Here is a 12,959-nt window from a genome sequence, read left to right as displayed (position 1 = left end):
TTAGTTTTATTCATCATGGAAAAAAATGCCACAATTACGTGTGAAAAATATGTAGCTTAGGAGAACATGGAGAATGGATGAGGGCACAGGGCTCTCAGACTCACTGGGAGGTGACAGCTGTAGAAGAGGAAAGGGATTTGTGGGTGAAGGAGGGGCTGGGGAAATCGGCTGAGCCACTTCTGGCTCCACTCAGGTATTAGTGCACATTTAGCCCAAGTGCCATGTTCAAGGGACACACTTAGGCCAAGCGGTGTGAGTTTATTTCTGGGTTGAACATTCGACAAGCAAATGGCATAGATTCACTAGTATTTATGATAAAGTAGAAGCAAACCTAAAGCGAGCTAGGTCATTTTTCACTGTATCATGTCAGTTTTCAATCAAATCCTTATTCATTTCTGAAAATTTTACTTTCATTACGGCTCTGCTTAAGGCTCAGTCAACCAAGATCTCACGACAAAAACGGAAGGTTTTTGTTCTAGTTCCGGTTAAGAAAAAAAAAAAAAAAAAAAATCAAGCCTAGCTCTGGCTCAGCTTGGCTTCTAGTTCAGAGGTTTCTCTGTTAATCAAAAGAGCTGTGATACACCTTTAATGCTGTTCAGTGGTTAAAGACCAGGCTTGAAATGTCCCTGCTCCTGAGGATTTAAATTTAGACCCATAAAGAGGTGCTTGTGTAAAAACCGTAAAGAACATTCAATTTGTTCTATTTGGAGAAAGATTTTACTGGAAATATAAATTTCACTTTAAAAATGTTTTATGGGGTACAGAGGTGGAGAAACCGTCTAAAGAACACAACTGTTATTTCTGTGAACTAAGGACGTCTGTGCTCAAGTCAGAACCTGCTGGTTCCTTTCCATGTGAAGTCTTCCTTCTCTCTTCGTCTTAACTTAGTCATCTTCATAGCAACTAATTGAAATATCCCAAAGGATTATAACCTTGTGTGAGGAACCATGGGGAGGAGTAGATCAAATTCTCAAACAGTAAAGGTCCTTATCAAAGTTTCTCTAATAATAGTGCTGTACTTAAAAATCGATTAAATATAACAGAGGATGTTATAACACAACTTCCTTGAAATGAAAAGTTTTCCATTGTCTGTGTTAACATTTCTAGGTCACATCTCCCAAGAAGCACCAATGTCACAGGAATAAGGAAATGACAGGTTTTTGTGGGGTTTTTTTTGGCATGGTGAGTCTTCTATGACATACATCAGTTTTGCATTAATATCCATCACCAAAACATTTTGGCAAATAAAGAAGCCAATTTCCCTTTAACGATTATAGAATGTGTCAGAGTTGCAAAACTTAGATGCATACGGGGACTGGGCAGGGATATAAATGCCGAGAGTGGGATGGGCCCATTTCAAGGCGTTAGGCCCTAAGTGGTACCAGTCGGTTGTTGCCATTCCCAAATGCTGGTCCAGTGTAACTAGATCATGTTTTTTTTTTCCTTCCACAAGAAACTGAAAATCTAAACTTTCAGGTGGAATTGTCCAGGTTTAAAATTTTAGCAACCAATTCAAAAATTGTAAAGCTCTGCACTGGTCAAAAACCCATGTCTATGTGCCAGGTTAAGTCTGTGGGTTGCTATTTTTATAACTTTTGGTATAAAGCAATACTTAGAACATAACTAAATCAGTGGAGTTAATGGGGCCATTCCCTGAACTTACAGTTTTCTGTGGAATTTAAAGACTGCTTTAAGTTCATATTGTCTCAGCTCTGATGCTGAGCGGTCACTGAGTTTCTTGGATATATGATGGGAAACAGTGGACAGTCAAAACCAAGGGGGCAGGTTGGAATTATGAAGTGGTCCAAATGGTAAAGGTGACTCGCCCTTCTAGATGCATCATTTTAATAACATAACTCATTAAAGGAAAGTCAGACAAATCCCATTTCCTTCAAACGGCACAAGTAGTCCATCCCAATGGAAACACGGAAGCCATTACCTAGTTCTGCCATGGACACAGTTGGGGACGTCTCTCCATTGGTGAAAGAGCAGTAGGGAAAGAAGCCTGATGCTGGTGTGTAGTCACATATTGGTTCTGGTTTGATTCCGTTGATATCAAGACCTGACTGGTCCGGGGAAGGCTGTATGTCCAGGTAGAAGCTGCTGACGGCAGAGTCTGCCTTGCTGCCCTCGGGGGTGTGCCCGTCAATGTAGCTGCTGAGGTCGTCGTGAAGCTCCGTAAGCCCGTTGGCCGAGATGCTGTAGGTGGGAGTCAGCGGCTCGGCCTCTCCAGGCTGCTGTTGGTGGTCTCGCTGCTGCTGCTGCATCCGGTGTTTCTGTACTTCTGCGTACAAGCTGTCTCGTTGCTTTTTCGACATGCGGCCAAATTTTACAGCTGGAAGAAAAAAGCCAAGACACACCATATACAACACGCTTTTCTCCATGATCCTCTCCAACATGCTTTAGGAGTTCCTTTGAAGTTGCAGACAATTCCATCAAAAACCACACAACCACAAAGTAAGGACGTGATCCTGAGGTGAAAATAAATGGTCCCACCTCACACAGGCTTGTTCCACATCCCAAACAGCAAAGAAACATCCCAGAGCAGCTGCGTTTCAGAAACAGACCCAGGGCTGGTACAAGAGACCCAGAGCAATGACCACCTACGTTTTTGTGCTGTCACACAATCCCAGGCTCAGTAGGAGCTACTGAAATGCGACTTAATGGGCTTGTTCCCTCTCTACCCAAGGTAGATGGTCTAGATGTTTCTTTTCCCAGTGTTCAGACCAGAGCACAGGGACGCACAGACTCACGGAGGTGTTATTGGGGCACAAGCAGTCAAACCTCAACTTGCACTCATTTCACTAATCCGTATGCTCACATGAGTTTCTTCCTGATCAAACGGCCAAATCTGGGGCTTCCTTGAGAAAGCTCAACAGACTGGACGAAGCATTTGCAATTCCATGAATTACATCTCTTGAGTCTATGCCCTCTCTTGCTCCTGGGTCTTGAGGTCCCTGTGAGACCCTTGGACCTGTCTTTTTAAAATTACTATTATTCTTTTAACATCTTTATTGGAGTATAATTGCTTTACAATGGTGTGTTAGTTTCTGCTGTATCACAAAGTAAATCGGCTATATGTATACATATATCCCCATGTCTCCTCCCTCTTGCATCTCCCTCCCACCATCCCTATCCCACCCCTCTAGGTGGTCACAAAGCACCGAGCTGATCTCCCTCTGCTATGCAGCTGCTTCCCACTAGCTAGCTATTTTACATTTGGTGGTGTATATATTTGTCCATGCCACTCTCTCACTTCGTCCCAGTTTACCCTTCCCCCTTCCCGTGTCCTCAAGTCCATTCTCTATGTCTGTGTCTTTATTCCTGTCCTGCCCCTAGGTTCTTCAGAACCTTTTTTTTTTTTTTTTTTTTTAAGATTCCATATATATGTGTTAGCATACGGTATTTGTTTTTCTCTTTCTGACTTACTTCACTCTGTATGACAGACTCTAGGTCCATCCACCTCACTACAAATAACAATTTCGTTTCTTTTAATGGCTGAGTAATATTCCATTGCATATATGTGCCACATCTTCTACATCCATTCATTTGTCGATGGACACTTAGGTTGCTTCCATGCCTTGGATCCATCTTTAAAGGACACTTTCTGCTGTACTCATTTAGCCTCAAGTAAAAAGAATATCAGAATTTTGGAAAGGGCAGACTCTGTGGAAGATCCCCATTGGGAGAAATTGTGTGTGCAGCCCTTCTCCGTGAGATGTGTTCCCATATTTAAAGTGGAACAGTGACTGGAGTAATTTTCCAGTTCATTTAGAATCCCAAATGATTTCTCCTAAAACACCCAGATAATTGAGAAAAAAAATCCTATGATTTCCTGGTCTGAACCCCCCACTAACCCATTTATTTCTCAGCCTGACTCTGTATGTGTAGATAAAGCCGCTGCTGGACGGATTAAAACCTCCTAATTGATTATGGTTAAATTGATACCTGACCAGGTGGATGAATTCACCCATCTGCCCATCAACATAATGCTATGACTCTTGGGGCAGGAGGCAGGATAGATGGAAGTGAAGTTGGGAATCAGGGCCCACTGTCCAGGCCAGCTGGTGGATCTTTTTCCTGCCAAGGAGGATGTGCTTTCATTTTGTACAGGGGAAACAAGTGAGCTGGATTCTGGTCAATTTCCAGTTTCCACAACTCAGGTGACAAACTTGGGTGGGGCTGGTTAGATAGCAGTCAGGCTGATGTAGGCTCTGAATTTCAGGCCTATAATTGTATAAGTCCCCAGACTCACTCCAAGTCCACAACAAAGTGTGCTGTCACTTATACGAGAAATCTCCACAAGGCATACTGAAGGTACTTAATTTTTTTTGAAAAGAATACTCTGGAACCCCCAAGGGGATTAATACCCATAGGGGAAACTTGTTCTGCTATGACTCTGAATTGTGTTTTAACTGTTTTCTTAATATTAACAACAGTAATCATACCAACCCATAAGTGAAATGAATGGATCAGGCTTTTTTTTGTTTTTGGCTGTGCTGTGCGTCTTGTGGGATCTTTGTTCCCTGACCAGGGATCGAACCCACGCCCCCTGCAGTGGAAGCCCAGAGCCCTAACCACAGGACTGCCAGGGAAGTCCCTGGATTGGGTCTTGAGAAAATACACACACAACTTGTGATTTTTAACTTACAGATTCATAAGAGATATACCTAATTTCGTGAGTTTAGTGCCACTGGAAGATGAAATCTGCAGAGCTGCGTATCACAGGATTTCTGAGAATACTGTGTAAGTTCTGTGATTTGCATCTTCCAATCCCCAAAACTTCACTTTGGTCCTACAAATTCTAAGAGGTCACCCTGTGTACAACTTGTGCCTGCGTGGGTCCACAGGCCCCAAGAACATCTGATTATGCAGAAAGGAGACCTTCAGAATGCCTGCCCAGGGCTTCCCTGGTGGCGCAGTGGTTGGGAGTCTGCCTGCCGATGCAGGGGACACGGGTTCGTGCCCCGGTCTGGGAAGATCCCACGTGCCGCGGAGCGGCTGGGCCCATGAGCCATGGCCGCTGAGCCTGCGCGTCCAGAGGCTGTGCTCCACAACGGGAGAGACCACAGCAGTGAGAGGCCCACGCACCACAAAAAAAAAAAAAAGAATGCCTGCCCAGCAGTCTGAAGTTATTTTTCCACAGGCTGAAACTCCACTGGAAGAGATGTTTCCTTCAAAGAGATCTCTCAAGAGAACCAGCCAGCCAGTATATTTGGAAAAGTCCTTAAAATGTATCCACTACACTAACTGCCCAATTTCCTTATATAAGAATAGTCTTGAAATCTGGTGTTGATTATTCCGTGCACTTAAGACAGTTTTCCAGGAAGATCCTGAACTGTTTTGCAAATAAATGGTAGATGGTCTCTAGTTCTTAAAATAGCTTCGCTTAATGAAAAGAACATTTGTCACTTGGGCATGCTTTGCATTATTTTCACACATACTGTATGTACAAACGTTTGACTTTGCATCCAGTTAGCATAAAAGCTAATTCATCCCAACTGCCAATAACCTTACTAGTGTAAGACATGTAACAATTAGCTCTGGCTTGTGTTTTCTGTGGGGAAAAATGCTTCTAGAAGGTATCCTTTTTAAGACCCTCAGGTTAACACTTACCTTCCATCAATTCATCCACATGTAATGTTTTAAACCAGTAGTCCCTAACCTTTCTGGCACCAGGGACTGGTTTCATAGAAGAACATTTTTCCACGGACGGGGGAGAGGGGAGATCAGGCGGGAATGCGAGCGATGAGGGAGCGGCAGATGAAGCTTCACTCGCTTGCTGGCCTGCCGCTCACCTCCTGCTGTGCGGCCCAGTTCCTAACTGGTAATGGTCCATGGTCTGGGGGTTGGGGACCCCTGTTTTTTTTTTTTTTTGCGGTACACGGGCCTCTCACTGTTGCGGCCTCTCCCGCTGCGGAGCACAGGCTCCTGACGCGCAGGCTCAGCGGCCATGGCTCACGGGCCCAGCCGCTCCGCGGCATGTGGGATCTTCCCGGACCGGGGCACGAACCCGTGTCCCCTGCATCGGCAGGCGGACTCTCAACCACTGCGCCACCAGGGAAGCCCAAGGGACCCCTGTTTTAAACGTCAAAAATCTGAAGGTGTTCTGACCACACAGACAATTCTCCTCCATGCCACCCCCGCCCCCAGCCCCCCATCAGCCAGTGAACTGACTGGAATGGTTTATGGAGGAGAAGTAACTGCTGTGACACCCACAAAGCCGCCAGAGGAGGGAGGGGTGGAGGGGGTCGAGGGACAGAGGGGACATATTCTGGCAGATCCGGGTGCTCACCATCTCGAGACATCCCCACGGCAAGGCATTTCTGTAATCGACAGTGTTGGCAGCGGTTCCTACTGGTTCGATCAATCAAACAGTTCTTCTGACGAGGACAGGAGTAGGTGGCATTGCTTTGCTGACTTCTCCTGAAAAAGCCCTGTGATTCAGTTATGAAATAGAAAACAGGTTAGTGTCAGCTGGAGCTGAATGATACTAAAGGCAAGAAACGGAGCGCCACGCAGCATGCACATTTAATGGAGAATTAAACTGGTAGCACAGTCATCCTGGAGACCATTAATGAAATTAAAGTCACTTCTTTTTCCTCGAGTAAAATTGATCCCCAGAGCCCAATCCTGTGTCCCTTACACATGCAAAGCTTTCTTTAACTGCAGCAGACAGCTGCCTATGTAGAAGGCACAGGATTGGGCCCTCTTCTTGGTCTCTGATGATCAAAGGCTGTGTGCTTAATGAAACGGTACCAAGGCACTTATCTTTAACCTTTATCTCCAAAACATTTTTAGTAGAATACACACAAAACACTCTTCTGGGGTGTCCAGAGATAAGAAGATGCAGCCTCACCATAACCCAGGTGGCTGCGATCCTGGTACACTGTGCTCATCTCAACCAGACCACGTAAATCCACCATCTTTTAGGCGTCTTCCATTCCTCAAGTCAGAATCTACTGCCCCAAGAAGTTAAGTGACACTTGGAAGGATTATCTTGGCAGATCAATCAGACTGGGAATACTCTGCCCTTGACAGTTTGGAAATACCCTGTGTTTAGAATCATGGCCTTGAAGATTGAACAAATCCAATCTGATGTTCATCAAGTTCCACTTACTAAGCACTGTTTTGGAAATAAGGAGCTGTACTAAGATGCGTAAGGAGTACTGACCTCAAGGATTTCACTAATTCATTCACTCATTGATCCATTCATTTTTGCTGATTTCTTGAGCTGGATTCTTAGTAGCTCATTAAGTTTCACTGCTGTTTCTTTTCTTAAAGCTGCAAGGGTTCCTTTTAGTTACGTTTTGGTAGCAACCCACAAGTTCTGCTATGTAGTATTTTCATGATTATTCAACCTGAAATATGCTCTAGTTTTCAACAGCTTTCTTCTTTAATCCATATGTTCTTGAGAAGCACATTTTTAAAAGTTGAAGTATAGTTGATTTACAATGTTGTATTATTAGTTCCCTCTTCTATACAGTAGGATATTGTTGTTTATCTATACAAGCACAGTTCTTAATTTCCAAACATATGGGGGGTTTGTTTCTGGTTATCTTTTGATTGTTTACTTATCTCTCAGTGGTTTTCCAAACTAGGGATGTACTCTGAAAAAAAAAAAAGAAGGTAACCAGAGTCATTTCTATGAAGCAGAGCCATGGAAGGTACACAAGAGTAGAGTCACCTTCAAATCTTTAATGGCAAAGACAGATGATCCCAACCAAGCGGACACTAGTGGAGAAGGTAAGGTAAAATCCTGAAGAACTAACAGAGTGACAGAGTGCTGGGCAAACTGATAAGAGCACTCTCTCACCAGAAGATTTTTCTAGAGGCCAACTTGGCAGTTCTATCAAACTCCTTAAAAACATGCCTATCCATCGAACCAGTAATTACCCTTTAAGGAATATATTTTAAAGGAATGTTAAGAATGGTACAGAGATTTACCTACATGGATGTTCATCACAGCACTATCGGTAAGGGAAAAAAAAAATTAGAAAGACGCTAAATGTCCAACAGTAGTGAATTGTTAAGAGTCATACTGGATATCTATACATTCAACAACCTTTAAAAACGGTGTTTTAGAAATACAATTATTGACATAAAAAGGTTATTAAAAATATACTTCTGAATAAAAAAAAAACAGCTAAAGAACTAAACACAACATAATCCAATTTTGTAGGGAAAATCCATATATTTAACGTGGAAGAAACTTTGGAAAATTATGCCCTCGAGTGAAAAGAACAGCTGGCACTGGTTGGTGGGGGCATGAGTGATCTTAATTTTCTTTCTGTTCATCTGTGCTTTCTGATTTCTATAGTACGTGGGTAGAAAGGTATGTGAGCTACTCAGGAAGAACTATTCAGTACATCTGCTTTCTTCTGTGATGGCTGGGGACTTGGTGGATTAAGTCACGGTTATGATGGATATGACCTCAGTTCCCAGTTCTTTCCTTTTGGAAACCAACTTAGGATGGGAGGGACAGGCACTGACCTCTTACCACCTCTCTGCCAGGCTGCTCACTGACCAACATGGGCAAGGCTGGGGGCCCAGGGTCTCAGAATGTCTATTGTACTTCAAACCTCCCTGATATCAAGTCTGGCCTCTTCTGTGAGGCAATCTCTCTCTTCTCAAAATATCTAAAAAGCTGTGGGTTTTTTTTTTTTTTTCCTCTGTTGACAAGAAAGTGAGAAGTAAAGCTTTCTTTGGGGCTTAGTGGAGAGAATTCAAGAAAATATAAATGGTAACAGAGGCAGATAATCCTTAGAAAGAGATACCAAGAGGTCACCTGTCTAGGTATTCAGTTGAGTCGGAGACTCATAATCTCTGTCAAGGCTGAAAGGTGTTTATTACCTTCTAGAGACTCCACCACCTTCAGACCCTCCATGTTTGCTGTCACTGCAGGTGCCTAGGATCAGGAATTATTTGCTTTTCCTTTAGCTGACGCTGAATTTTTCTTCTCCTTTAACTGAGGCTGAATGAGCCTGCTCCATTTCGTTCTATAATCGTCGAATATGAAGAATGTCTACACAATCTCTCTTTTTTCTTTAAATGGAACCAGTACTTGCAGGCTGTCAAGTTATCTCCCAGTATCTTGTCTGCAGACCGAATCACAGCATCTGTCACCTTTCTTTCTAGGTTCTTTTGTACCTTTAGTATTTCTTCTTAGGATCCTTTCCAGTTTCTCCACTTTCTTAAAAAATCTGAAATCCAGGACTAGACACAGCTCTTTTTTTTTTTTTTTTTTTTTTTTTTTGCGATACGCGGGCCTCTCACTGTTGTGGCCTCTCCCATTGCAGAGCACAGGCTCCGGACGCGCAGGCTCAGCGGCCATGGCTCACGGGCCCAGCCGCTCCGCGGCACGTGGGATCTTCCCGGACCGGGGCACGAACCCGTGTCCCCTGCATCGGCAGGCGGACTCTCAACCACTGCGCCACCAGGGAAGCCCCTAGACACAGCTCTTGAATAATGCTTGGATCATTATCAAAGGGAAAAAAAAGGCTACTCTTTAGTTTTCACATACTAAACTCAAGTTAACATCAAACCACCACTAATGAAATTCCAGGATGTTAGCACAGACGCTATATACAACCACTAGTTTGTTCTGCTACAAGAGAATTCTGGGAGGGCATAACGATAATGATAATGATGATGATGATAAGAGAGATCTTAATGAGTGTCTATATTAATCATATCTTTTTATTCTGTATTTTTAATGCTTTGACATCTTGAGGTCTTGATAACTCAGGAGCAAATGACCCAGGAGAGATTATGCTTCCCAGGACTACCTAATTCCTAGAAATAGCAAACAACTTGCCTGGGGGCACACCTTTTACATGCAGACCAACCGATCCAGAGCCCTAACATCCAGCCACCTCCTCCGATGTTTCCTCCTCATTCCATCTGCCTCCTGACTGACCCTGGTGCTTTCCACTGTGGTCCTCTGTGTGGCATGCTGTGCCTCCTGTTTCAAGGGACCTATGTGATAACCAACTTCTCTTTTAAAAAATTTTTATTTTATAGTGGAGTATAGTTGATTAACAATGTTGTATTAGTTTCAGGTGTACAGCAAAGTGATTCAGTTATACATATGCATGTATCTATTCTTTTTCCAATTCTTTTCCCATTTAAGTTGTTACATAATATTGAGCAGAGTTTCCTGTGCTATACAGTAGGTCCTTGTTGGTTATCCATTTTAAATATAGCAGTGCGTACATGTCAATCCCAAACTCCCAATCTATCCCCCCCCAACCCTTCCCCCTTGGTAACCACAAATTCACTCTCTAAGTCTGTTAATCTGACAAACTTCCCTCTTCACAGCAGTCATTTTTTGTCTATATGTCTCACCTACTCGATTAAAACCAATCCCAGGAATCGTTAAAACAGAGCTTATTATTTGCTAGGCACCTTGTGCTTTACATGGATTTCATCACGTAATCTTGACAAGAGCAACACGAGGCAGTTGCTATCGTTTTCCTGGTTTTTAGGTCAAAGAACCTGAGGCTTAGAGAGAGAGGCAGGAGCTCATCCCCTGCATGGGGGTAAAGCCAGGATCTGAATTTAGGTGGTTTAATTCCAGAACTCACACGTTTATCCCTTTTGTTATTTTTCTGCTTCCTTTGGGTGTCAGAAGGATTCCCACTTGGGGGTTCTCATAGAAGGCAATCCTGAAAGGAGGCAGTGTCAAGACACAAGGTATGCATGACAAAAGAGCGAGACTGATCTGCTCTGAAATTAGCGTTTGCCTTCAGGTTAGCCCCTTTGGCTGGCCACGGCGCCAATGCCCAGGCATTTTACAGATTCCTCTTCTACTGCCACCTCCTGATGTGGGTTATTCACATGAGGAAACCAGTCTCACGATTTCGTGATTTTTCCCTCATTTCTGACTGGGAGGATTATGTCCCCATTTATTCAAGTTACTTTTACTCTGGCTTGTTTAGAAAACAAACATAACAACAACAAACTGACTTCAAGGACACACAATCACTATCATTAAAGATGTTTGAGAAATGCCATCAGTTGCAAGGCAAATCCACGAGGTTTTCCACATGCTCTTGGAGCGACAGCACTGAGGCTGGAACCAACGTTTGGAAAAGGACTACACTTCTTCGGATGCCTCAGCTTTGTTTTTTGTTTGTTTTTTATTGATGTACAGTTGATTCACGATGTTGTGTTAATTTCTGCTGTACAGCAAAGTGATTCAGTTTTACATATATATATATTCTTTATTTAAATATTCTTTTCCATTATGGTTTATCACAGGATATTAAATACAGTTTCTTGTTCATGGATGCTTCACCTTACTCGTTACAACACCATTTATTTCTCACTGAGTCATTTGAGCAAATGACTGTGGAAAGTTCAGAGAATGGCAGTGCTAAGAACCAGAGAAGAGACCTTTCTTTTGGATTAAGTCGACAGAGTCATTCATGCCCACAAGGCTAGCTATCAAATACCAAGTGGGAGGGGTCAGGTGGGGTTATAAGGTGAGAGCTGTGAAGGGAGAAAGAGGGTAAGCCTGGGTGACTCAGATACACTAAACTTTGCATTTCAGACAGAATGAGGTTGGTCTTCCTTTCCTGCTCCCTTTTTTCCCTTAAAAACAAACAAACAAAAAAACTTTTCATTTCAGTATTCCTTGGGGTTTCTCAGAGGATTTGGGCAGTTAAACTGATAAAGTATTTAAAGCTGATGAACACCTAAGAGGAGAAGGATTAGAAGAGCAAGAAAGAAGAGGAAGAAAGGGAGAAAGTGTGGTAGGTACCTTCCTTCCTCAAGGGAGAAGTATGATCATAAATGCAGAAGCAGGATCTTGACTGACTGGGGAGCAATCCTGGAGAGGGTCACACTGAGAAATGAGTAAGCTGAGACACCAGTTCTAGGGGCTGGGAAGCTTGAGGCCACACAGAGAGCAATGACAGCACAAGGCAGCACTTGGAGTTCTGGGGTGGAACTGAGGAGGTATACATAAAGAAGAAAGTGCTGAAGCTGTGAGTCAGCTGGGAAAGATATTAAGTACACAATTTTGGAGTTTTATTTCTAAAAGCTGAGCTAATGAATGACTTCTTTGGCTTTCTTAAAAGTTCACTTTTTATGGATGTCAAGATACACGGAGATGTGCCATTATAAACATGGTGGGCTTGAGCAGAGAGGGCCACCATGATGAATTGCAGGGTAAGATACAGCACTCGGTGTGACTGCGGCACACTACCACCACCTAGTGGCAGCATACTCACATGCAGTTGTTGCAATACATTAGAACAATACAAATAGGCCTTTAGAGATGAAATGAAGTAGAGAGATTATCAGATTCAGTAGTTCTCAACCTGATGGTGTATGAGAATCACCCATGGAGCTTTTAGAAAATACACATGAGATCTATTGAACTACAACCTTTGGGAGTATAGTCGCAGGCATACAAACTAGTTTGAACAATGTGAAAGCACCATTTTTTTTTTTTTTTTTTTTGCGGTACGTGGGCCTCTCACTGCTGTGGCCTCTCCTGTTGCGGAGCACAGGCTCCAGACATGCAGGCTCAGCGGCCATGGCTCACGGGCCCAGCCGCTCCGCGGCATGTGGGATCTTCCCGGACCGGGGCACGAACCCGCGTCCCCTGCATCGGCAGGCGGACTCCCAACCACTGCGCCACCAGGGAAGCCCCGAAAGCACCATTTTTATAGGTCAATAAAGAAGAAATGTCATTTTGTATGGCAAACATTTTAACAAAGCTTTCCGAAGACTCGGCTGCCTTCCCTTGTTAAGGTCTAGTTTTCTGATTTTGCAGACAGCAAAAATGAAGCTCAGAATGGTAAGTGACTTGTCCAAGGCTCTCCCATGGCTACGTGTTAGTGCTGGGACTCAAACTCCAGTGCCCTAATTTTAAGTGCAGTGTCCTCCCACGTAAGCATCTCTCCTGCAGTGCTGGGCTAACAAAACCGATGTCACACAGTGATGATTTC

General features: G+C 43.5%; 1 protein-coding gene across 1 annotated transcript in view; it reads right to left on the bottom strand.

Moving 5' to 3' along the window:
* Positions 1–12,959, bottom strand: part of RORA (RAR related orphan receptor A) — a 67,810-nt gene that overhangs the window by 13,765 nt on the left and 41,086 nt on the right. The window contains exons 3-4 of the mRNA XM_024735169.1: positions 6,296–6,437; positions 1,940–2,335 (exon numbers count right to left, since the gene is read on the bottom strand). Of these exons, the coding sequence (XP_024590937.1) occupies positions 1,940–2,335; positions 6,296–6,308 (409 nt within the window). The 5' untranslated portion in view covers positions 6,309–6,437. The remainder of the gene's footprint in view (positions 1–1,939; positions 2,336–6,295; positions 6,438–12,959) is intronic.

The sequence above is a fragment of the Neophocaena asiaeorientalis genome, unplaced genomic scaffold (assembly GCF_003031525.2).
Source record: "Neophocaena asiaeorientalis asiaeorientalis breed wild unplaced genomic scaffold, Neophocaena_asiaeorientalis_V1.1 scaffold264, whole genome shotgun sequence".
Classification (NCBI taxonomy): domain Eukaryota; kingdom Metazoa; phylum Chordata; class Mammalia; order Artiodactyla; family Phocoenidae; genus Neophocaena; species Neophocaena asiaeorientalis.
This window is presented reverse-complemented; position numbering and strand designations above follow the sequence as displayed.